The 27,720-nt window shown below is 43.8% G+C and overlaps 1 protein-coding gene across 3 annotated transcripts in view; it reads right to left on the bottom strand.

Annotated features, from left to right (window-relative positions):
* The window catches only part of TFDP1 (transcription factor Dp-1), a 183,527-nt gene that overhangs the window by 133,612 nt on the left and 22,195 nt on the right, over positions 1–27,720 (bottom strand). For all 3 annotated transcript variants that reach the window (XM_073563533.1, XM_073563536.1, XM_073563534.1), the window contains exon 4: positions 95–192. In XM_073563533.1, coding sequence (XP_073419634.1) covers positions 95–192 — 98 coding nt within the window. The remainder of the gene's footprint in view (positions 1–94; positions 193–27,720) is intronic.

Below are 27,720 nucleotides of genomic sequence, written 5' to 3'. Positions count from 1 at the left end.
ACACATATATGAGTATGACAAGCAACAAATATGCTACAGTTATCACTATTCCGTCATGACAAAATATTCACACTAAAAAAAACACATTGCTTACCACTTGTTGAGAAATATTAACATTGGACTGTCCAAATGTTTTGGGCAATAGCTGTTTTCCGACAGAAGATGGATGAACAGCCAACAATGACACGATACCTAAAAATTAACCAAAAATAATGACTACAGATGACCAAATAGCAACTCATTTCAGTAGGAATTTGTTTAGCACTGGAATTCAAAATGATTAAGAGTTTAAAGTGATTGTCCAAGACTACAATATACAGTACTTGTGATGGGTCATTAATATCAGATCTGAAGGGAATCAACAACCGGCACACCCAGCAGGTCCCATCGAAATAGCGCAGTTCTGTACACCGTATAGTGGCCATTCTAAGGTTAAGCAGCTCAGCTCATATTCACTTCAATAGAAAGATATTTCCAGTAGTAGAGAACGGACACTACACATTGCATGAAGCTTTGCTGTTCCAGCTCTGTAAATGGTGGTTTACATCCAGCCACCGCTGGATCTGTAAGCAGCTCATTGGTGTAGATGCCAGATGTTGGACCCCACCCCGAACATAATGAGCTAGCTTAAAGGGAAGGTGCCGTGTTTTTTCATAATTTAATGTAAAAAAGAAAATAGTATAAAAAAAATATTGTCCCCTAATTTTGACTCCGTGGCGTGTATGTTTTTTTTTACTGTATTAATGCAGCCACTGGGGGCTGCCATCTTACCTTTCTGGCTGCTGAACAACACTTTCCATGTTCATTTACGGCAGTCCCTGGGCATAAGAGACAAGAGTCGGCTCCCAACCCTCTCTGTACCATTGCAGCAGCAACAGCTGTGAACTGGGCACGCCTCTGTGGGCAGCGCAATTCATAGCTGAAGGTGTGGCCAGGCGCCATTTTATTAGAGCCCAGTGCTTTCCTTTTAGCTCCATTTACACTCTATTGCAAGCCCTGGATGCTGTACTGTTCCAGCATAACAGGGCTTGGATGTTCACTCTACACATAGTACATACCAGCTGCAGGAGAGGATACAGGACGAGCTCCTGGAGACCGAGCTGCTCTTTCCAAAACACCCGACCAGCTGCAGCCCCTGCTCTTGCAAAACACATGGCCATCTGCTGGACTAATCCTTCCATCTAATCCTCTCCTGTGTGATACTGACTGCTGAGCCGTGTATCTAATCCTCTCCTGTGTGATACGGACTGCTGAGCCGTGTATCTAATCCTCTCCTGTGTGATACTGACTGCTGAGCCGTGTATCTAATCCTCTCCTGTGTGATACTGACTGCTGAGCCGTGTATCTAATCCTCTCCTGTGTGATACTGTCTGCTGAGCCGTGTATCTAATCCTCTCCTGTGTGATACTGTCTGCTGAGCAGTGTATCTAATCCTCTCCTGTGTGATACTGTCTGCTGAGCTGTGTATGTAATCCTCTCCTGTGTGATACTGTCTGCTGAACCGTGTATCTAATCCTCTCCTGTGTGATACTGTCTGCTGATCCGTGTATCTAATCTTATCCTGTGTGATACTGACTGCTGAGCCGTGTATCTATTCCTATCCTGTGTGATACTGACTGCTCAGCCGTGTATCTAATCCTATCCCGTGTGATACGGACTGCTGAGCCGTGTATCTAATCCTATCCTGTTTGATACAGTCAGCTGATCCGTGTATCTAATTCTATCCTGTGTGATACTGACTGCTGAGCCGTGTATCTAATCCTATCCCGTGTGATACGGACTGCTGAGCTGTGTATCTAATCCTATCCAGTGTGATACTGCTCTCCTGAAATAATCTGTGGTGCTGTCACCCTGCTGGTTTTGTGTGTGATCTACATGGTGTTATTGCGTATGATCTATATGGCGGCATTATGTGTGAAGTATATGGCGGTATTATGAGAGAACACTATGGCAGTATTATCAGCTAAAAGGGAACCCATTCTATGGTGGTTCTGGCTGAGCACCTGCACACAGGTCAGGGTTAATAGATGCAGTTAGGGGAGGGCTGGTGAGGCAGCTGAAGACAGGGGTCTCATTTTTATCGCTACTATATGGCTACATTTCCCCCAGCCTGCTTCCCATCGTCACCCCGGACTGCACCTGTCGCCTCGCTTTCACACATCGCCAGGACAGGATCTGAGGAGGGGAATGGGGTCTTTGCATGCAAAGTCTGGATCACAACAGGCCATCTATCAGCAGAAATGTTTCCTGGATTTCTGTGGTGCTGTCACCCTGCTCCCCCATATATCTCCCTCTGTGCACCCCATAGCCCAGCACACTGCTCTCCTGAAATACTCTCTGCTGCTGTCACTCTGCTCCCTCCACCGTATATCTCCCTCTGTGCCCCCCATAGACCAGAACACTGCTCTCCTGAAATACTCTGTGCTGCTGTCACCCTGCTCCCAGAATCCTTGCTGCCTGCCATCCTCGGTGACCGAAGATCCCATACCTCTCCTCAGATCCTGTCCTGGCGATGTGTGAAAGCGAAGCGACAGGGGCCTGATATATGGTGGAAGGAGCAGGGTGACAGCAGCACAGAGTATTTCAGGAGAGCAGTGTGTTGGTCTATGTGGGGCATCCTGTTCGGTGCCAGGGATTGTACATAGAGCGCTGTGTTTTATACACATGGATGGACCGTCTGCTTGTCTGCTCCACAGAAATCCAGGAAACATTTCTGCTGATTGATTACCTGTTCTGATCCAGACTTTGCATGCAAAGACAGTCAGTAACTTTGCAGGCCCCATCAAAATGACTGCTCACTGTGTTCCTAAATGTCATCCTCTCTTTTCCCTTAGCAAACACCCAGAAGGGGAAAAGAGGAGTGACATCACACCCATGTCAGCAGATTCCGCCCATATTACTGCAGGGCAGTAATGTGAGCTAGTTGTACACTAGGGTTTTGTGCCAAATTTCATAGCTGATCCCCTAGTGTTAACAAGTGGAAATGTCAAACTTTTTAAAATTATTTTTCATATTTTACAAAATTAAAAACAAATGATAATATTTAAGAAAATGTAAACATTAATTCTTCACATTTTTTCAATTGCGGGAAAAAAATTTTTGGATGGCACCTTCCCTTTAAGGATCAATCATCAAAATGCAATTAGTGGACAACTCCTTTAAAGCAGTTTTGTACGGTACATATAGGCATCATCAGTGAAGACAGTGACTGGTTGCAGCAATCATATACGTGTGGTTAGCACATCAGAGTGGTGTGGGAGAAGAGAACCTAGCCCAGGTGAATACTATTATGCTATTTTATCAAAGTCCCAGCTATCAGGCCAGTTAAAAAAAAAAAAATGCCTTGGACAACTCTTGAAATCAACCTTGTCCTGGCCCGATGCTTGTGAAAACTCCCTTTTTCTAACTTGAACTTACTTGACTATTGTCTGCACAGAATGCAATATTCGCTTGAGAATATATATAAAAATACAAATATATTCTATACCACACAAAGCAATAGTCAGTATACCCATACATTACCCAAACCGCTAGTTTACACAAAGTAAATAATGTAAATTAATAATCACATAGGATTGACATTTACTTTAAAACAGTGGCCTGTGCACTCATGTGATGGCAGACAGCGCCACTGTGTGGACAGACATATCACTTTGTAATCCATTACAATAGGATCTATGCTTTAAAGGATTCGGTCAGGTCAGTTTCGAAGATGCAAATCACGTGTGCCTGAAATAGGTTTTGCTGAATTGGTTGGTGCATGTTATTTTTATTGTTGCACTCACTTTTGTGCTCTATAAGTGTGTCGCTAGCACGTACTGGAGCGCTAAGTAGTCCACTCGTTATATCACGTGCTTCCTAGTCCTCCCTATGCTAAGGAATCACCAAGATGCATGCCCAGCTATGTCCATACTTGGTTCTCCTAAAATGTCACAAAGTCCTCATCAGTGTGTCTAGTTTCCCAAAATCTAAAGCATGTATGTTACAGAGAGGGCAGAGCATGAGTGGTGTTATGTTTCCACCAGAGTAATCACTATGCCCTGGCACAGCACGTGCATGCTATACACTCAAATTGTAGGATCACATGAGGACAAAGCATACTACGCCTATAAATTAAGAGTACAGTGCCTTGCAAAAGTATTCAGCCCCCTGGAACTTTTCAATATTTTCCCACATATCATGCTTCAAACAGCTACCAAATGGAAATTTTTGGTGAAGAATCAGCAACAAGTGGAACACGATAGTGAAGTTGAACGAAATTTATTGTATGTTTCAAAATTTTTGTGGAAATTCAAAAAAACTGAAAAGTGGGGGGTGCAATATTACTCGGCCCCTTTAACCTAATACTTTGTTGCGCCACCTTTTGGTGCGATTACAGCTGCAAGTCGCTTGGGGTATGCCTATCAGTTTTGTACATCGAGACACTGAAATTCTTGCCCATTATTCCTTGGCAAACAGCTCGAGCTCAGTGAGGTTGGATGGAGATCGTTTGTGAACAGCAGTTTTAAGCTCTTCCTACAGATTCTTAATTGGACTCATGTCTGGACTTTGACTTGGCCATTCTAACACCTGGATACGTTTATTTGTGAACCATTCCATTGTAGATATTGCTTTATGTTTGGGATCATTGTCTTGTTGGAAGACAAATCTCCGTCCCAGTCTCAAGTCTTTTGCAGACTCCAACAGGTTTTCTTCAAGAATGGTCCTGTATTTGGCTCCATCCATCTTCCCATCAATTTTAACAATCTTTCCTGTCCCTGCTGAAGAAAAGCAGGCCCAAACTATAATGCTGCCACCATGTTTGACAGTGGGGATGGTGTGCTCAGGGTGATGAGATGTGTTGCCTTTACGCCAAACATATCGTTTGGCATTGTTGCCAAAAAGTTTGATTTTAGTTTCATATGACGAGAGCACCTTCTTCCACATGTTTGGTGTGTCTCCCAGGTGGCTTGTTGCAAACTTTAAACACTTTTTATGGATATCCTTGAGAAATGGCTTTCTTCTTGCCACTCTTCCATAAAGGCCAGATTTGTGCAGTGTACGACTGATTGTTGTCCTATGGACAGACTGTCCCTCACTAGCTGTAGAGCTCTGCAGTTCACATCCAGAGTGATCATGGGCCTCTTGGCTGCTTCTCTGATCAGTCTTCACCTTGTTGGAGACGAAAGTTTAGAGGGACAGCCGGGTCTTGGTAGATTTGCAGTGGTATGATACTCCTCCCATTTGAATATGATCGCTTGCACAGTGCTCCTTGGGATGTTTAAAGTTTTGGAAATCATTTTGCATCCAAATTCGGCTTTAAACTTCTCCACAACAGTATCACGCACCTGCCTGCTGTGTTCCTTGGTCTTCATGATGCTCTCTGTGCTTCAAACAGAACCCTGAGACTATCACAGAGCAGGTGCATTTATACAGAGACTTGATTACACACAGGTGGATTATATTTATCGTCATTTAGGGCAACATTGGATCATTCAGAGCTCCACAATGAACTTATGGAGTGAGTGTGCTGCACTGAAAGTAAAGGGGCTGAATAATATTGCAAGCCCTTCAGTTTTTTTAATTTCCACAAAAATTTTAAATAACCAATACATTTCTTTCAACTTCACAATTGTGTTCCACTTGTTGATTCTTCACCAAAAATTTACATTTGGTATCTATGTTTGAAGCATGATATGTGGGAAAAGGTTAAAAAGTTCCAGGGGGCCGAATACTTTCACAAGGCACTGTATAATATGCAAGTGCTGCACCAGCATATGGTATGGGCACTGTACTGGGGGTAAAAAAAAGCCACAAAGCGCATGCTCCGTGCCCTCTGTAACCTTGCCTCCTCAAGATTTTGGAAAACTAGACCCTGACAAGGACAGCATCGCAGGTTGGGAGGACCAAGTATGAGAGTGATGCATCTTGGTGATTCATTTGAATATGGAATACCAAGAGGCACACAGAACGCAACAGACTACTTCGTGCCAAGGCTTGCTCTAGCCACAGAAATTGTAGCAGACAAAAGTGCAAGAGTACAATAACAGACAAAAAAAACTCAGTAAGCCCTATTTCAGGCAAACAATACGTGAATCACTGAGAATGACGTTATAATATGAAGGCAAGTTGTGCCAAGGGCCACACCAATACTGTAAATAAAGCGTGCACATGTGTGTAAACTGGTTCACGTCTCTTTTCTACTGTACTACTTTAGAGGCGGAAAAAAATGAAACGAGGAGGATTTTAACTGCTTCCCGACCGCCCACAGTAGATAAACGTTGGCGCTTGCTGGGCTTTGTGCAGCGCCGACGTTTATCTAAACGTCGGCGGTTTTGTGCCCCCCGGGACCCCCACATACCTTATAACGCGGGGATCCCGGTGCACAATGCATGCTGGGACCCCCGACATCGAGACCTGATTGGTTCAGGTCCTGATGACGTCAGCGTCACAGTAGCCAATGAGAGCGCTCGCTGGGAAAGCTGCTTGTTTCCCGGCGATCTCACTCATTGTAACGTGACTTCTCTGATCTAACACTGACAGATGATCAGAGGTGAAGCAGCGTTACTGTGTGACTAGATCGCTGCCTGGCACAGCTGATCGCTGCCTGGCACAGCTGTGCCAGGCAGCGATCTTGTCACACAGTAACGCTGCTTCTCCTCTGATCATCTGTCATTGTGATATCAGAGGAGAAGTCGCGTTATTATGTGCCAGGCAGCGATCTTGTCACATAGTAACGCTGCTTCACCTCTGATCATCTGTCAGTGTGAGATCAGAGGAGAAGTGGCGTTACTATGAGTCAGATCGCAGGGCAGCGATCTTGTCACAAAAAGAAAAAAAGTAAAGAAAAAAAAAACAGGTACACAGGTTAGGGTTAGGGCTGGGATTAAGGTTATGGGTGTGTTGGTGTTAGGTTTGTGGTTAGGGTTATGGTTAGGGCTGAGATTAGAGTTAGGGGTGTGTTGAGGTTAGGGTTGGAATTAAAATTGGGGGTTTCTACTGTTTAGGTACATCAGGGGCTCTGTAAATGCAATATGACGCCCGCAGACCATTCCATCAAAGTCTGCATTTCAGAACGTCACTACTTCCCTTCCGAGCCCCACCGTGTGCCCAAACAGTAATTTTCTCCCACATATGGGGTACCAGCGTACTCAGGACAATTGGACAACAACTCTTAGGGTCCAATTTCTCCTGTTACCCATGTGAAAATAAAAATTGGGGGCTAAAAGATCATTTTTGTGGAAAAAAAATGATTTTTTATTTTCATGGCTCTACGTTCTAAATTTCTGTGAAGCACTTGGGGGTTCAAAGTGTTTACGACACATCTAGATAAGTTCTTTAAGGGGTTTAGTTTCCAAAATGGGGTCACTTGTGGGGGGTTTCCACTGTTTAGGTACATTAGGGGCTCTCCAAATGCGACATGGCATCCGATCTCAACTCTAGCCAATTCTGCATTGAAAAAGTCAAATGGCACTCCTTCCGCTCTGAGTTCTGCCGTGTGCTCAAACAGTGGTTTAGCCCCACATACGGGGTATTGGCGTATTCGGGAGAAATTGCACAAAAAAATTTGTGGTTCACTTTCTCTTTTTACACTTGTGAAAATAAAAAAAAAATGGTTCTGAAGTAAAATGTTTGTGAAAAAAAGTTAAATGTTTTTATTTTCCTTCCATATTCCATTCATTCATGTGAAGCACCTGAAGGGTTAATAAACTTCTTGGATGTGGTTTTGAGTACATTGAGAGGTGCAGTTTTTAGAATGGTGTCATTTTTGGGTATTTTCTGTCATATTGACCCCCCAAACTCACTTCAAATGTGAGGTGGTCCCTAAAAAAAATGGTGTTGCAAATTTTGTTGTAAAAATGAGAAATCGCTGGTCAACTTTTAACCCTTAACTTCCTAAAAAAAAAAATTATGTTTCCAAAATTGTGCAGATGTAAAGTAGACATGTGGTTAATGTTATTCATTAACTATTTTGTGCGATATCACTCTCTGATTTAAGGGCATAAAAATTAAAAGTTTGAAAATTGCAAAATTTTCTAAATTTTCGCCAAATTTTTATTTTTTTTTAACAATTAAGCGCAGATCATATCTAAGAAATTTTACCACCATCATGAAGTACAATATGTCATGAGAAAACAATGTCAGAATCAGTATGATCCGTTGAAGCATTCTAGAGTTATGACCTCATAAAATGACACTGGTCAGAATTGAAAAAATTGGCCCGGTCACGAAGGCAAAAACAGGCTCTGGTGCGAAGGGGTTAAAAGAAGCTGTGGAGTCAGAAAGCCAAACCTCCGACTCCCCAGCACTGGCCACTACTGAGCATGCACATAAAGTGCAGGACAGATTCATCTTAACTAAAAGCCCAGATCCTTAGATCAGGAACAGACATTTATAAGACATTTCTTAACTTTCCCAAATTGTTAAGAAAACATTTATAGCACATCCTGCATTGTCCATTTTATACCAATGCCACCAAAATGGACAGACTCCACAACACAGATTTTAATTAAAGGGAATCAGTCAGCAGGCTTTTGCTACCTCATCTGAGAGAAGCCTGATGTAGGCAACAAAGCTGATTCCAACTATGTGCAACTTAGTTTACTGAATGCAGCCGTTCTGAGACAGCTTTAGATTTAGCAATGAAGCAGAGCCAAGAAAGCTAGCTCCGCCCACACCGGGCTCTGTATATACAATGGCTATAGACCATTCTTATCATAGAAGGGGCAGAGACAGACCAGAAGGCACAAAAGCTGCTATGCCCCAGCAATAAGCTCCTGGTGGCAAAACAATCATTGCAAGTAAACAAAAACAAGGCGCTTGATTAGAGGCATCTGTGTTTCCATCATATAAATAAAAATGGAAAGGCTGAAAATGCCATATTGTCCTGCAAAAAAAAAAAAAAAAAAAACAAGTCACAATAAAACTGCCAGTGGAAAAAAAAAAAAAAATTATAGGCCTCTGTGTAAAAGCACATTATCTATCTATATACAGTTAGGTCCATATATATTTGGACAGACACAACATTTTTCTAATTTTGGTTCTAGACATTACCACAATGAATTTTAAACAAAACAATTCAGATGCAGTTGAAGTTCAGACTTTCAGCTTTCATTTGAGGGTATCCACATTAAAATTGGATGAAGGGTTTAGGAATTTCAGCTCCTTAACATGTGCCACCCTGGTTTTAAAGGGACCAAAAGTAATTGGACAGATTAAATAATTGCAAACAACATGTTTATTTCTAGTACTTGGTTGAAAACCCTTTGTTGACAATGACTGCCTGAAATCTTGAACTCATGGACATCAACAGACGCTGTGTTTCCTCCTTTTTCACGCTCTGCCAGGCCTTCACTGCGGTGGTTTTCAGTTGCTGTTTGTTTGTGGGCCTGTCTGACGTTTAGTCTTTAACAAGTGAAATGCATGCTGAATTGGGTTGAGATCAGGTGACTGACTTGGCTATTCAAGAATATTCCACTTCTTTGCTTTAATAAACTCCTGGGTTGCTTTGGCTTTATGTTTTGGGTCATTGTCCATCTGTAGTATGAAACGACGACCAATCAGTTTGGCTGCATCTGAGCACATAGTATGGCTCTGAATGAATTCTGAGGTATTCGGCTGCTTCTGTCCTGTGTCACATCATCAATAAACACTAGTGCATGCCCAAGCCATCACACTGCCTCTGCCGTGTTTTACAGATGTGGTATGCTTTGGATCATGAGCTGTACCACGCCTTCGCCATACTTTTCTCTTTCCATCATTCTGGTAGAGGTTGATCTTGGTTTCATCTGTCCAAAGAATGTTCTTCCAGAACTGTGCTGGATTTTTTAGATTTTTTTTTTTTTTTTAGCAAAGTCCAGTCTAGCCTTTTGATTCTTGATGCTTATGAGTGGCTTGCACCGTGCAGTGAACCCTCTGTATTTACTTTCATGCATTCTTCTCTCTATGGTAGATTTGGATATTGATACGCCTACCTCCTGGAGAGGGTTGTTCAGTTGGTTTGCTATTGTGAAGGGGTTTCTCTTCACCATGGAGATTATTCTGCGATCATCCACCACTGTTGTCTTCCGTGGGCGCCCAGGTCTTTTTGCATTGATGAGTTCACCAGTGCTTTCTTTCTTTCTTTCTCAGGATGTACCAAACTGTAGATTTTGCCACTCCTAATGTTGTAGCAATTTCTCGTATGGATTTTTTCTGTTTTTGCAGCTTAAGGATGTCTTGTTTCACCTGCATGGAGAGCTTCATTGACCGCGTGTTTCCTTCACAGCAAAACTTTCCAAATGCAAGCACAACACCTCAAATCAACTCCAGGCCTTTTATCTGCTTAATTCAGAATGACATAAAGAAGGGATTGCCCACACCTGTCCATGAAATAGCCTTGCAGTCAATTGTCCAATTACTTTTGGTCCCTTTAAAAACAGGGTGCACATGTTAAGGAGCTGAAACTCCTAAACCCTTCATCCAATTTTAATGTGGATACCCTCAAATGAAAGCTGAAAGTCTGAACTTCAACTGCATCTGAATTGTTGTGTTTAAAATTCATTGTGGCAAAGTCTAGAACCAAAATTAGAAAAAGGTTGTCTCTGTCCAAATATATATGGACCTAACTTTACACACACACGGCCCAATGCTATTGAATCGGGAGGGCAGTAATGAGACGATGGAGGCAGTCTTTGCAGCGTTAAGAATCTCTCCCCCTCCCCATGTGCTCACCCACCTGCCCACTCTCTCTTTGCCCATGTGCTGACTTCTCCCATCTGTGCTCTCTTCTTTGACCAGTCTACCCCATGTGCTATCCCCATTGTCTGCTGTCTCTCTCATTTTTGTGCCGTGTTCTCCCCTCATGTGCTGTCCCTTTTGAGCTGTCTCCCCCCTGTGCTCTGTCTCTCTCACCCCTGTGTCTGACCGTGTACAGAACATACCACAGCTCCTGGGCAGGGGAGGAAGAAAAAGACAATACTGACATTACAGCAGGAGATCGCAGAGGATACATTTTGTGAGGTAAAATTTTGTTTAAAAACAGTCAGTGAAATATTTTACCTCTCAAAATGAATCCTCTGATCCCATGCTGCAATGTCAGTATTGTCTTTTGCTTCCTCCCCTGCCCAGGAGATATGGTATGCTTCGTACACGGTCAGACAGACAATTTTTAAAATGAACTTTCGTTCGCGAGAAAACCCCTTTAACCCCTTCCTGACATGAGACGTACTATCCCGTCCACGGTACCCGGGCCCGTATGACCGGGGACGGGATAGTACGTCTACCGCGATCAGCGGCGCCCACGTGGTGAGCGCCGCTGATCGCGGCCGGGTGTCAGCTGATTATCACAGCTGACACCCGGCACAATGTGTCAGGGGCGGTCACGGACCACCCCCGACACGTTAACCCCTTGCACACCGCGATCAAACATGATCGCGGTGTACCGGGGGTTAAAGGGAAGCATCGGCAGGGAGGGGGCTCCCTCCGTGCTTCCCTGAGCCCCCCACGGCAGCGCAATGTGCAGCGCTGCTGCGGGGGGCTCCTTTCCTCCAGGCCCCCGAATCCAAGATGGCGACGGGGGCCTTCGGGGGCCTGGGGAAGCTGGCTTCCTCAGTGCCTGCAAAGCGCAGGCATGAGGAAGCCTTGTGCACTGCCTGTGACAGATTGCTGATCTGTCACAGTGATCTGTGATGTGACAGATCAGCGATCTGTCACAGGACAGTGATGTCCCACCTGGGACTATGTAATAAAGTAAAAAAAAAATTAAAAAAAAGTAAAAATAAATTAAAAAAAATCGCCAAATAAATTAGTAAAAAAAAAAAAAAAAATATTCCCCAATAAATTCATTTTTTGAAAATAATAAAAAAAAAAAAAACAATAAAAGTACACATATTAGGTATCGCCGCGTCCGTAACGACCTGCCCTATAAAACTGTCCCAATAGTTAACCCCTTTAGCGAACCCCTTAAAAAACAAAAATAAAAAACGAAGCAAAAAATAATGATTTATTATCATACCGCCAAACAAAAAGTGCAATAACGCGCGATCAAAAAGACGCATATAAATATCCATGGTACCGCTGAAAACGTCATCTTGTCCCGCAAAAAACAAGCCGCCATACAGCATCAGTGAAAAAATAAAAAAGTTATAACTCGCAGAATAAAGCGATGCAAAAATAATTATTTTTTATATAAAATAGTTTTCATTGCATAAAACCGACAAAAACATAAAAAAACGACCTAAATGAGGTATCGCTGTAACCGTACTGACCCGAAGAATAAAACCGCTTTATCAATTTTACCGCACGCGGAACGGTGTAAACGCACCCCCCCCAAAAGAAATTCATGAAACGCTGGTTTTTGTTCATTCTGCATCACAAAAATCGGAATAAAAAGCGATCAAAAAATTTCACGTGCCCGAAAATGGTACCAATAAAAACGTCAACTCGTCCCGCAAAAAATAAGACCTCACATGACTCGGTGGGTCAAAATACGGAAAAATTATAGCTCTCAATATGTGGTGATGCAAAAACTATTTTTACAATAAAAAGCGTCTTTTAGCGTGCGACAGCCGCCAAACATAAAAACCGCCATAAATAGTAAATCAAACCCCCCGTTATCACCCCCTTAGTTAGGGAAAAATAATAAAATAAAAAAAATGTATTTATTTCCATTTTTCCATTAGGGTTAGGGCTAGGGGTGTGTTGGGGTAGGGCTAGGGCTAGGGTTAGGGCTAGGGTTAGGGCTAGGGTTAGGGCTAGGGTTAGGGTTAGGGCTAGGGGCGTGTTGGGGTTCGGGTTGGAGTTAGAATTGGGGGTTTCCACTGTTTGGGCACATCAGGGGCTCTCCAAATGCAACATGGCGTCTGATCTCAATTCCAGCCAATTCTGTTGAAAAAGTCAAATGGTGCTCCTTCCCTTCCAAGCTCTGCTATGCGCCCAAACAGTGTTTTACCCCCACATGTAGGGTATCAGCCTACTCAGGACAAATTGCAAAACAATTTTTGGGGTCCAATTTCTCCTGTTACCCTTAGGAAAATAAAAAATTGGGGGCAAAAATATCATTTTTGTGGAAAAAAATGATTTTTTTATTTTCACGTCCGAGCGTTATAAACTTCTGTGAAGCACTTGGGGGTTCAAAGTGCTCACCACACATCTAGAAAAGTTCCGTGGGGGTCTAGTGTCCAAAATGGGGTCACTTGTGGGGAGTTTCAATAGTTTAGGTACATCAGGGGCTCTCCAAACGCACATGACACCCGCAGACCATTCCATCAAAGTCTGCATTCCAAAACGTCACTGCTTCCCTTCCGAGCCCCGACGTGTGTCCATACAGTAGTTTTCTCCCACATATGGGAAATCAGCGTACTCAGGACAAATTGGACAACAACTTTTGGGGTCCAATTTCTCCTGGTACCCTTGGGAAAATAAAAAAATGGTGACTAAAAGATCATGTTTGTGGAAAAAATACGAATTTTTTATTTTCACGCCCGGGCGTTGTAAACTTCTGTGAAGCACTGGGGGGGTCAAAGTGCTCACCACACATCTAGATAAGTTCCTTGGGGGGTCTAGTTTACAAAATGGTGTCATTTGTGGGGGGTTTCCACTGTTTAGGTACATTAGGGGCTCTCCAAAGGCAACATGACACCCGCAGACCATTCCATCAAAGTCTGCATTCCAAAACGTCACTACTTCCCTTCCGAGCCCCGACGTGTGCCCATACAGTAGTTTTCTCCCACATATGGGGTATCAGCATACTCAGGACAAATTGGACAACAACTTTTGGGGTCCAATTTCTCCTGGTACCCTTGGGAAAATAAAAAAATGGTGACTAAAAGATCATGTTTGTGGAAAAAATACGAATTTTTTATTTTCACGCCCGGGCGTTTTAAACTTCTGTGAAGCACTGGGGGGGTCAAAGTGCTCACCACACATCTAGATAAGTTCCTTGGGGGGTCTAGTTTACAAAATGGTGTCATTTGTGGGGGGTTTCCACTGTTTAGGTACATTAGGGGCTCTCCAAAGGCAACATGACACCCGCAGACCATTCCATCAAAGTCTGCATTCGAAAACGTCACTACTTCCCTTCCGAGCCCCGACGTGTGCCCATACAGTAGTTTTCTCCCACATATGGGGTATCAGCATACTCAGGACAAATTGGACAACAACTTTTGCAGTTCAATTTCTCCTGTTACCCTTGGTAAAATAAAAAAAATTGAACCTGAAGTATTTTTTTATGAAAAAAAGTTAGATGTTCATTTTTTTTTTAAATATTCAAAAAATTTCATGTGACGCACCTAAAGGGTTAATAAACTTCTTGAATGTGGTTTTGAGCACCTTAAGGGGTGCAGTTTTTAGAATGGTGTCACTTTTGGGTATTTTCTATCATATAGACCCCTCAAAGTGGCTTCAAATGTGATGTGGTCCTAAAAATAAAATGGTGTTGTAAAAATGAGAAATCGCTGGTCAACTTTTAACCCTTATAACTTCCTAACAAAAAAAAATTTTGGTTCCAAAATTGTGCTGATGTAAAGTAATCATGTGGGAAATGTTAGTTATCAAGTTTTTTGTGTGCCGTATCTCTGTGATTTAAGGGCATAAAAATTCAAAGTTGGAAAATTGCGAAATTTTCAAAATTTTCGCCAAATTTCCGTTTTTCTCACAAATAAACGCAAGTTATTTGAATGAAATTTTACCACTAACATGAAGTACAATATGTCACGAGAAAACAATGTCAGAATCACCGGGATCCATGGAAGCGTTCGAGAGTTATGACCTCATAAAGGTACAGTGGTCAGAATTGTAAAAATTGGCCCGGTCATGAACGTGCAAACCACCCTTGGGGGTGAAGGGGTTAATGTGAACGGCTTCCTCTGCCTGTAGACACATCGGGCATCTGCCGCCAGGATCAGCCAAATGATTCACTGCGCCTGTGTTTCACTGGTGGTACCGCACAAGAGGCTGCGCGAGAGTGTGTGTGTGGTGACGGTGTTCCGCTGGTGGTACAGCACGATAGGTTGGTACCAGCAGCAGTTTCCATATTGAGACACCCATCACTTGGGTGTCCCAAAATGGCGGTCGGTGAACTTCCTCTGCTTGGAATTCTGGGATACGGTGACATCTGGACAGAACTGGAAATGAAAACATTACAAGGCAATTATATAGATAGACAGCTATAGATAGATATAGAGAAATAGAAATAGAGATAAATATATAGATAACAGATTATATATAGATTACACATATCTATATCTAGATATAGAGACTACGTAGATATAGAGAGATTACACACACATATATATATATATATATACATATATATATATACATATATATATATATACATATATATATATACATATATATATATACATATATATATATATATATATATACATATATATATATACATATATATATATATATATATATATATATATATATATATATATATATATATATATATATTTTATTTATTTTTTTTAAACGGGGTACACGCGAAAATGTATTAAGACAATCCCCCACAAAACAATCCTGAATTGCTGGCGTTTGTTCACTACCTCCCAAACCTCAGAATAGAAAGTGATCAAAAAAATGTCATGTGGACAAAAAAAATGGTACCAATAAAAACATCAACTCGCCTCACAAAAAACAAGGCTTCACATGATTCTGTTGGTCGAAATATGGAAATCTTATAGCTGTCCAAATATGGGGATGCAAAAACTTGTTTTTGCAAAAGCGTCTTTCAGTGTGTGACAGCATCCAAACATAAACCAAACACAAAAACCTGATATAAATCTGGTATTGCTGTAATCGCACCAACCTGGAGAATAAAGTGGCCTAATCACTTATACCGCACAAGGAACGGCGTAAAAAATAAAACCAATTCTTCACCTGCTGTGGAATTGCTCATTCTGCCTCCCAAAGATTCAGCAAGGCTCGGCTCACATTTACCCTGAGCGTTGCACTGAGCGTTTACTTCAGGATTTCCATGTAAATATCTGAAATACGGGATTCAGACAAACCCCCCCGAGCGGAACATTCCCTATATGGGGCAGACTGAGAAACTGTGCACGCCATAGGACCTGTGATCTGGCGGTGTCTGTCTTTATAGGGCGTGCATAAAAGTGCACTCAGCTACAGTTTTGTGCACTTCTGATAAGGACAACGCTGAACAGAGGCCAGACGGAGTCCAGAGTAACAGGAAATATTGGGTAGCAAAGAAAAAAAAAAAACTACATTTTCAGCACCAAAATTGTTTTAGCCCCAGATTTTATATTTTCACACAAGAAGTGTGCAAAAATGGCACCATAATTTGTCCCATAATTTTTTACTGAATTTAGTAATACCCTGTGAGGAACGAGGGAGAATCCATTTTGGATTATAGGTAGAGGACATCTCCGTCCACTCCTGGAATGTGCCCCCTCACTTGGCATGCATTCCCCATGGCCATTAAAATCCTTGCAATGTTTCCCTTTAATTATAAAGCCAGGAAGGAGGTCTTTGAAGCTCTTATCACAAGGGTGTGAAATCTTCTACAGCTACAGCAGCTGGCTCCTTTTATCTGACTGAAGCACATGGAGATACCGTGACACAACAAGACACAGCAGGCTCTGAGGTATTGAATCTAGAAAATGACCTATAATAAAAGAATGAAATATCTGAAACTAGTCAAGCACATCATCCGAATAGGCGTTCTTTCCCCCATACGCCCATGCCCGGCAGGAATTACATACAGTAGGCATATTTAGTCTCTATGCACAAATAAAATCCAGAGGAACACAGTGGCGTCGCCGTCGCCGACCTATTCTGAGCTTCGGGAGAAAAGTTATAGGCCATCCACGATTCTGGACAGATAATCTTATTCTCAGACATGGGAGGGAGGCAGCCCAGCCCAGGAGATAAAAGGCAGTCCCTCTTTTCGGACTTATTTTTCTACTGGCAGGATGACCCATTATCTGACGCGTCCAAGGAAACCACGTAACTAAGATTTGAATCTGTGATCCATCAGCGCCTCCCTGTGGTCACATGTACATAACAGTAATTGCAACCCATCTATACCCTACCTTTGTTCTATATTCTTGACTGCATACCTGTACACTGTAAATATATGCCTGTATATTTCTAATGCGCCTTTTCGGCAATTAACTATAAAATTGATCTTGGGCTGCTCTTTTATCTCGATTCACGAATCCCTACGTCCACACGCTCGATTGGTCAATTGTACGCTACCCGGATTGGTTTCTGACCTGATATAAGCCTGTTATCGGACGAGACTTATGTCAAACGAGGAACTGGTGACAGAATACTGTACTATAAGTGAGGAAACTCCGGCAGTGACGTCCAGGAGGTAGGTGTGTGTGTGTGTGTGTGTGTGTGTGTGTGTGTGTGTGTGTGTGTGTGTGTGTGTGTGTATATATATATATATACACACACACACACACACACACACTAGATTGTGGCCTGAATCTAACGCATCGGGTATTCTAGAATATGTATGCAGTTTATTTTTGAAGATTTAATAATGCTGCAGTAATGCACCCCCCAATCCTGATATGTATGGTCCTCTCACCCCCAATCCAGATATGCATGGTCCCCTGACCCCCCCCCCCCCCAATCCCGGTATGTATGCACGGTCCCCCCCCCCACCCCCCAATCCCGGTATGTATGCACGGTCCCCCCCCCCCACCCCCCAATCCCGGTATGTATGCACGGTCCCCCCCCCCACCCCCCAATCCCGGTATGTATGCACGGTCCCCCCCCCCACCCCCCAATCCCGGTATGTATGCACGGTCCCCCCCCCACCCCCCAATCCCGGTATGTATGCACGGTCCCCCCCCCACCCCCCAATCCCGGTATGCACGGTCCCCTCATCCCCCTTTCCGTGTAGCCACGACCAATCAGCCACGACCAATCAGCCACGCGGCCCTGTAGCCACGACCAATCAGCCACGCGGCCCTGTAGCCACGACCAATCAGCCACGCGGCCCTGTAGCCACGACCAATCAGCCACGCGGCCCTGTAGCCACGACCAATCAGCCACGCGGCCCTGTAGCCACGACCAATCAGCCACGCGGCCCTGTAGCCACGACCAATCAGCCACGACCAATCAGTGCCACGGCCCTCTAGCATGTAAAAAAATACTAAAAAAAAAAAAAAAAAAAAGTTATTCTCACCTTCCGACGGCCTCCTGTCTTCTTTCCACGCACCCGGCCTCGCATTCCCAGTAATGCTTTGCGACTTAGACCGCTGATGACGTCGGTCTTCTTTCTCGCAAGAGTGACGTCATCAGCGGTCTAAGCCGCAAAGCATTACTGGGAACGCGAGGCCGGGCGCGTGGAAAGAAGAAAGGAGGCCGTCGGAAGGTGAGAATAACTTTTTTTTTAATTCTCTTTTTTTACAGATTAAGGCCTGCGCCCGACTGCGCCTGCCGCTGATTGGTTGCGGCCTGGCGGCCGTGAACATTCAGCGGCAGGCGCAGCTTACCGTTACAAACAGATGCGCCTGTCGCTGGCGGCCGCGACCAATCAGCGACCCGCGATTTCGGTTACAGACAGACATGATAAGGCGTTTACAGAAATATATATCTATCTCTAATATATAAAGCTCAAGTGTGTATGTATGTATGTATGTATGTATGTCCGGGATTGGCATCCACACCGTCGCAGCTACAGCCACAAAATTTGGCACAGTCACACATCTGGACCCCGAGAGTGTCCTAGGCTATGTTGTGAGGCGATATTTTAACCCTGCGTGTTTCAATTCCCCAAACAATTTTGCCCCTATCTACATAATGGGGAAAATATGTATGAAGCCCCGCCCCTTATTATGATGTCATAATGGTTGCCATGGCGACGCTGATGTCATCATAGGTTGCAAGCCCAGCCGCTCATTATGATGTCATAATGATTGACTATGGGATGGAGGATGTGTGATGTGTATATGGGCAATGGACTATGGGATGGAGGATATGTATGACGGGTATATGGGCATGGGACTATGTATGACGGGTATATGGGCATGGGACTATGTATGACGGGTATATGGGCATGGGACTATGTATGACGGGTATATGGGCATGGGACTATGTATGACGGGTATATGGGCATGGGACTATGTATGACGGGTATATGGGCATGGGACTATGTATGACGGGTATATGGGCATATATATATATATATATATATATATATATATATATATATATATATATATATACACATATACAGTGGGGAAAAAAAGTATTTAGTCAGTCAGCAATAGTGCAAGTTCCACCACTTAAAAAGATGAGAGGCGTCTGTAATTTACATCATAGGTAGACCTCAATTATGGGAGACAAACTGAGAAAAAAAAAATCCAGAAAATCACATTGTCTGTTTTTTTTTCATTTTATTTGCATATTATGGTGGAATATAAGTATTTGGTCAGAAACAAGCAATCAAGATTTCTGGCTCTCACAGACCTGTAACTTCTTCTTTAAGAGTCTCCTCTTTCCTCCACTCATTACCTGTAGTAATGGCACCTGTTTAAACTTGTTATCAGTATAAAAAGACACCTGTGCACACCCTCAAACAGGCTGACTCCAAACTCCACTATGGTGAAGACCAAAGAGCTGTCAAAGGACACCAGAAACAAAATTGTAGCCCTGCACCAGGGTGGGAAGACTGAATCTGCAATAGCCAACCAGCTTGGAGTGAAGAAATCAACTGTGGGAGCAATAATTAGAAAATGGAAGACATACAAGACCACTGATAATCTCCCTCGATCTGGTGCTCCACGCAAAATCCCACCCCGTGGGGTCAGAATGATCACAAGAACGGTGAGCAAAAATCCCAGAACCACGCGGGGGGACCTAGTGAATGAACTGCAGAGAGCTGGGACCAATGTAACAAGGCCTACCATAAGTAACACACTACGCCACCATGGACTCAGATCCTGCAGTGCCAGACGTGTCCCACTGCTTAAGCCTGTACATGTCCGGGCCCGTCTGAAGTTTGCTAGAGAGCATTTGGATGATCCAGAGGAGTTTTGGGAGAATGTCCTATGGTCTGATGAAACCAAACTGCAACTGTTTGGTAGAAACACAACTTGTCGTGTTTGGAGGAAAAAGAATACTGAGTTGCATCCATCAAACACCATACCTACTGTAAAGCATGGTGGTGGAAACATCATGCTTTGGGGCTGTTTCTCTGCAAAGGGGCCAGGACGACTGATCCGGGTACATGAAAGAATGAATGGGGCCATGTATCGTGAGATTTTGAGTGCAAACCTCCTTCCATCAGCAAGGGCATTGAAGATGAAACGTGGCTGGGTCTTTCAACATGACAATGATCCAAAGCACACCGCCAGGGCAACGAAGGAGTGGCTTCGTAAGAAGCATTTCAAGGTCCTGGAGTGGCCTAGCCAGTCTCCAGATCTCAACCCTATAGAAAACCTTTGGAGGGAGTTGAAAGTCCGTGTTGCCAAGCGAAAAGCCAAAAACATCACTGCTCTAGAGGAGATCTGCATGGAGGAATGGGCCAACATACCAACAACAGTGTGTGGCAACCTTGTGAAGACTTACAGAAAACGTTTGACCTCTGTCATTGCCAACAAAGAATATATCAAAGTATTGAGATGAAATTTTGTTTCTGACCAAATACTTATTTTCCACCATAATATGCAAATAAAATGACAAAAAAACAGACAATGTGATTTTCTGGATTTTTTTTTCTCAGTTTGTCTCCCATAGTTGAGGTCTACCTATGATGTAAATTACAGACGCCTCTCATCTTTTTAAGTGGTGGAACTTGCACTATTGCTGACTGACTAAATACTTTTTTTCCCCACTGTATATATATATACTAGCTGAAGAGCCCGGCGCTGCCCGGGCATAGCAACTAACTGTGGTTAGTTATAACAAATTATAATTATCCTCCATCCCATAGTCCCATGCCCATATACCCATCATACATATCCACCATCCCATAGGCCCGTGTCCATATACCCATCATACATATTCTCCATCCCATAGTCCCATGCCCATATACCCATCACACATCCCCCATCCGATAGTCCCATGCCCTTATACCCATCATACATATTCGCCATCCCATAGTTGAGTGCCCATATACCCATAACAAATCCTTCATCTCATAGTCCCATGCCCATATGGGATGGAGGATGTGTGATGGGTATATGGGCACTGGACTATGGGATGGAGGATATGTATGACGGGTATATGGGCACGGGACTATGGGACGGCGGATATGTATGATGGGTATATGGGCACGGGACTATGGGATGGAGGATGTGTGATGGGTATATGGGCACTGGACTATGGGATGGAGGATATGTATGACGGGTATATGGGCACGGGACTATGGGATGGCGGATATGTATGATGGGTATATGGGCACGGGACTATGGGATGGAGGATGTGTGATGGGTATATGGGCACTGGACTATGGGATGGAGGATATGTATGACGGGTATATGGGCACGGGACTATGGGATGGCGGATATGTATGATGGGTATATGGACACGGGACTATGGGATGGCGGATATGTATGATGGGTATATGGGTATGGGACTATGAGATGAAGGATGTGCCATGGGTATATGGGCACTCGACTATGGGATGGAGAATATGCATGATGGGTATATGGGCATGGGACTATGGGATGGAGGATATGTATGTTGGGTATATGGGCACGGGCCTATGGGATGGAGGATATGTATGATGGGTATATGAGCACGGGCCTATGGGATGGTGGATATGTATGATGGGTATATGGGCACGGGACTATGGGATGGAGAGTAATTATAATTTGTTATAACGAACCACAGTCACTATACCCGGGCAACACCGGGCTCTTCAGTGTATATATATATATTATATACATACATACATATATGCCCATATACCCGTCATACATAGTCCCTTGCCCATATACCCATCATACATTCGCCATCCCATAGTCGAGTGCCCATATACCCATCACACATCCTCCATCATGACATGAGCAGCGGGGCTTGATGACATCAGCGTCGCCATGGCAACCATTGTGACATCATAATGAGGGGTGGGGCTTGATACACTGTTTCCCCATTATGTAGATAGGGGCATTATGACATAATAATGAGGGGCGGGGCTTGACGCGCACACACACTTTTTCCCCATTATGTAGACGGGGCAAAATTGTTGGGCGAATTGGAACGCGCAGGATTAAAATTTCGCCTCACAACATAGCTTAGGACTCTCTCGGGGTCCAGACGTGTGACTGTGCCAAATTTTGTGGCTGTAGCTGCGACGGTGCGGATGCCTATCCCGGACATACACACACACTTTGAAATTTATATATTAGATATATATCCCTAGCCTGGACTGGTGATGTATATCCCCCCCTCACTGGGAGTGCCTCAATGACTCGTACCTATAAGGCAAGCCCTTTCCTGTGACTATTTGCCCTCGGTGCAGTTTCCTGACTTATCTGGTCCCTGCTGGGTCCTTCCATACCCTCCCCGAGGTGAGCGAAGTCAACACCCCCTTCTTCCCCTGTGCTATCTGTCCCATACCCAATTTATGGCTGTACAGTACTACTTAGCCATACCGAGACTCAAAAAGGACAAAGCGCTATTGGCCCCCTGTAGTTTGCGGACTCCATATACAGGGCTCCTAATTGCTAGAAAAGCAGAATCCTTCCTCATGTGACCCCATTTTGGAAATTATACCCCTCTGGGAATTTATCTACAGGTGTCTTGATAATTTTGATTCCATGGGTATTTTTCAGAAACACGCAGCAATAAATGTTGCCGAGTGAAATTGCAAGCTGCAGTTGCAGTGACCGGTACGTTGCAGTCTCCAGCACGCAATGCCCAGTTCATTGCTTTTGAAGACACACACTTGTAAATTAGGCAGGCTCTCATCACTACAGAAATGCCAAACATGTGGGCGCCAAATGTGGTTTAGGTAAGCTGGGTCTCAAAGGAGGGGGACATTTGGATTTCGGAACATAGAATTTGAAGAATTTCTTCGGGGGAGGGGGGGGGGGTAGGAGCCATTTTGCATTTCCAGAGCCTTTGTACTACCAGTGTCGTGGAAGCCCCCTATATTTCTGTGAGCAGATGACAGACCTAAGTGAGGACTTGCTTTTTTTGTGGATTGAGTTGAAGCTTTTATTGGGAACATTTTACATAACGTTTGGTATCACATTTATCCAGCGTTCTACGCTGAGCATTTACTCTGGAGTACGCCGATACCCCATATGTGGGAGAATACTACTTTTGAGGCACAGTGTGAAGCTCAGAAGGGAAGAGGCGCCATATTGGAGTTCTGATTTTGATGGAATGGTTTGAGGGTGCCATGTCATGTTGGAAGAGCCCCCTGAGGTGCCACAACAACAGAAACCCTCTATATGTGAACTCATTTTACAAACTACACTCCCAATGAATTAATATAAGGGTGCAGTGATCATATTGACACCACATGTGTCACACCGAATTTTATACCATTGAGCGGTGAAGAAAGAATAAATTACTTTTTTTTACCACCAAGTTTTTAATTTTTCTAAGGGCTAATAGGACACCCCTCTGACTGGACCACCCTGCAGGTAAGTTATTTCTCAGTTGTTCTAGGTCAGGTTGGGGGGCAGATATACAGCAGTATAGAATGATGTATATCAGCCCTGAAAGGTTCCCTTTAATGATATGCTCGTGCTCCAGGGAGGCCTGTGGGGGAGGGGGGGGGGGGTCTTTATGTAGTGCTCTGCTTAGGTATTCAGAATGCAGACTGCTGATAGGTCACTAATCCCTCAGTGACCTGCCCCCTAGTTTACATAATGAATGTATGTGCATACTTTAAAAGAAAAAAAAAAACAACCCTTCTGCAGGCAGGCACCAGCAAAATCGCATGTGTAATGTGCATATAATTATTATGCTTGAGGTGATCCTGATATTTTAAAAAAATAAATAAAATCCTGTTTGAAAAATGGAGCCCGCCGTACCTGCGCAGTAGCAGCTATTGGTGTATATACAAGTGATCCGAAAGCTGCTACTGTGCATGCGCCGACATATTGAAAGAAAAAAAAATTCCAGGATAGCTGCTACTGCGCTGGCTCGGTGGTGCCATTTTCAAATGGATTTTTTTTTTTTTTTTTTTTTATGTCACCGGACAATACAAAAGGTGACAACAACCCAACAAATATGAACCGTACTAAGCAAAGCGCCAGAATTGGCGCATCCAACAGAGGCACCTTTCCTGGGGTGGCTGCGGGCTGCTATTTTTTTAGGCTAAGGGGGCCAATATCCATGGCCCCTTATCAGCCAGAATAGCAGCCCCCAGCTCTCTGCTTTAGCTTGGCTGGTTGCCAAAAATAGAGGGTGGGATTCCATGCCCTTTTTAAAAAAAATTCTTTATTTAACCCCTTCATGACCACGCCTATATTGACCTTAATGACCAGGCCATTTTTTGCAATTCTGACCAGTGTCCCTTTATGAGGTAACTCAGGAACGCTTCAACGGATCCTAGCGATTCTGAGACTGTTTTTTTGTGACATATTGGGCTTCATGTTAGTGGTAAATTTAGGTCGTTAATTTTTGTATTTATTTGTGAAAAAAAAAAATCAGAAATTTGGTGAAAATTTCACAAGTTTTCAAAAAAAATTTTTGTTAGGAAGTTATAAGGGTTCAAAATTGACCAGTGAATTCTCATTTTTACAACAAAATTTACAAAACCATTATTTTTAGGGACCACCTCACATTTGAAGTCACTATGAGGGGTCTATATGGCAGAAAATACCCAAAAGTGACACCATTCTAAAAACTGAACCCCTCAAGCTACTCAAAACTACATTCAACAAGATTATTAACCCTTCAGGTGCTTCACAGGAACTAAAGCAACGTGGAAGGAAAAAAAATTATTTTTCCAACAAAAAAAATGATGCTAAAAGAAAATTTTTCATTTTCACATTTGCAACAGGATAAAATGGATCCTAAAATTTGTTGGGCGATTTCTCCTGAGTACACGGATACCTCATATGTGGTCATAAACCATTGCTTGGGCGCACGGCAGGGTTCGGAAGGGAAGGATCGCTATTTGACTTTTTGAGTGGAAAATTAGCTCCAATCGTTATCGGACACCATGTCGCGTTTGGAGAGCCCCTGTGTGCCTAAACAGTGAAATCCTCCCACAAGTGACACCATTTTGGAAACTAGACCCCTTAAGGAACTTATCTAGATGTGTAGTGAGCATTTTGAACCCCCAAGTGCTTCGCAAAAGTTTATAACGCAGAGCAGTGAAAATAAAAAATCTTTTTTTCCCTCAAAAATGATTTTTTAGCACGCTATTTATTTTCACATGGCTAACAGGAGAAATTGGACCACAAAAGTTGTTGTCCAATTTGTCCTGAGTACGCTGGTACCCGATATGTGAGGGGGGGAACCACTGTTTGGGCGCACGGCAGGGTTCAGAAGGGAAGAAGCGCCATTTGACTTTTTGAAATGAAAATTAGCTCCAATCGTTAGCGGACACCATGTCGTGTTTGGAGAGCCCCTGTGTGTCTAAACTTTGGAGCTCCCCCACAAATGACCCCATTTTAGAAGCCTAGACCCCCTAAGGAACATATCTAGATGCATAGTGAGCAATTTGAACCCCCAGGTGCTTCACAAAAGTTTATAACGCAGAGCCGTGAAAATAAAAAATCATTTTCCTCAAAAAAATTTTAGCCCGCAATTTTTTTTCCACAAGGGTAACAGGATAAATTGGACCCCAAAAGTTGTTGTCCAGTTTGTCCTGAGTAAGCTGGTACCCCATATGTGGGGGGACCCACTGTTTGGGCCCATCTCGGGGCTTGGAAGGGAAGTAGTGACATTTTTAAATGCCGACTTGATGGAATGGTCTGCGGGCGTCATGTTACATTTGCAGAGCCCTTGATATGACTAAACTGTGGAAACCCCCAACAAGTGACCCCATTTTGGAAACTAGACCACCCAAGGAACTTCTCTAGATGTCTGGTGAGCACTTTGAACCCCCAAGTGCTTCACAGAAGTCTATAACGCAGAGACGTGAAAAAAAATCTTTTTTCTTTCCACAAAAAAATTAATTTTTTAGCCCCCAATGTTTTTATTTTCCCAAGGGTAAAAGGAGAAATTAGACCCCCAAAGTTGTTGGTGTGCAATTTTTCCTGAGTACGTCGATACCCCATATGTTGGGGTAAACCACTGTTTGGGCACACGTCAGGGCTTGGAAGGGAGGGAGCACAGTTTGACTTTTTGAACGCAAAATTGGCTGGAATCAATGGTGGCACCATATCGCGTTTGGAGACCCCCTGATGTGCCTAAACAGTGGAAACCCCTCAATTCGAACTCCAATCCTAACACCAACACACCCCGAACCCCAATTCCAACCCGAACCCCAATTCCAAACCAAACCCCATTTCCAACCCGAACCCTATTTCCAACCTGAACCCTATTGGAAAAATAAAAAAATTTTCTTTATTTTATTATTTGTGCCTGCCTATGGGGGTGAAAAGGGGGGGGTTATTTACTTTTTATTTTATTTTGATCACTGAGATTATCACAGTGATCAAAATGAATGAATGGAATCTGTAGCCGGCAGATTCGAGAGAGCGCACTGCGTTATGTGCCTGCCATTTTCCAAGATGGCGGCGCCTATGATCCAGGACCGCGGGACATCGGGAGCGACAGCGGCACTCGGAAGGTACCGAGGGGTGGGAGCTGGGAGGGAAGGTGATCGGAAGCTGGAGGGGAGCAGAGGGAAGGCGGGGAGAACAGATGACGACAGCGGCGGCATATCGCCGCTGTCATTCAGTGGCGGGGGCAAATCGCCCTCCGTAAGCCGGTGGGAGGGGGGTCAGATCGGTGTCTCAAGCCATGTCCGATGCTACTGCAGCATCGGTCATGGCTGGATTGTAATATTTCATTGAGTTTCATTGATGAAATATTACAATCGCTCTGATTGGCTTTTAAAAGTGAAACAGCCAATCAGAGCCATTGTAGCCACGTGGGGGCGAAGCCACCCCCCCCCCCCCCCCCCCGTGGTGTACAAAGCCCCCTGTGTGTGCGCGGGTCGGGTGACCTTTCAGTGACCCCGGTCACCCGATCAGCAGGAGGGCAATTAATTCATGACACTACATAGGAGTCACTGGTCGGATTGGCACGACTTTTCATGACGCCTATGTGTCGTCATTGGTCGGGAAAGGGTTAAATAAGAAAAAGTAAAATAAATAATGGAGTGGGGACCAGTCTATTCTTGATAACAAGTTTCGCTGTCAGTTTTGCCTGACTGGTTATCAAATATACAGGGGAACCCATGCTATTTTTGTTTTTTTTCATTATTATTTATTTAGAGCAGGTGCTGGCTGCTGTTATTAGTGGCTGCAGGCTTATGGGAGTAGTAGTCCCATCAGTCGACACCAGTGACCGGAGATAAACATTTTACCTTTGGTCACAGCTGCGTGAGAACTGCAGCGCTCTGACCAGGGGTATTAATCTTACTGCCGATCAGAGCCGCCGGTGTTTTACATGACAGCGAGAGAAAAACCTGGTGTTATATGGGGCCGAACCCGAATATTAACACAGACTTCCCTGGTGAGGTCCATGTTCAGCACCATCAGCGAACTCTTCTACATGGATTACATCAAGTTGTATGCGAAAAATGAACGAGACATCAATTCACTGATCCACCTGACAAGGATCTACAGCGAAGACATTGGGATGTCCTTCAGATTGGGAAGTGTGGCCAGTAACAAAGAGAGGCAAAGTAGTCAA

This window comes from Dendrobates tinctorius, unplaced genomic scaffold, assembly GCF_039654945.1.
Source record: "Dendrobates tinctorius isolate UK_male_01 unplaced genomic scaffold, ASM3965494v1 ptg000394l, whole genome shotgun sequence".
In the NCBI taxonomy this organism is placed as follows: Eukaryota; Metazoa; Chordata; class Amphibia; order Anura; family Dendrobatidae; genus Dendrobates; species Dendrobates tinctorius.
Note: the sequence above shows the minus strand (reverse complement) of the source record. Positions and strands in the feature narration are given on the sequence as shown.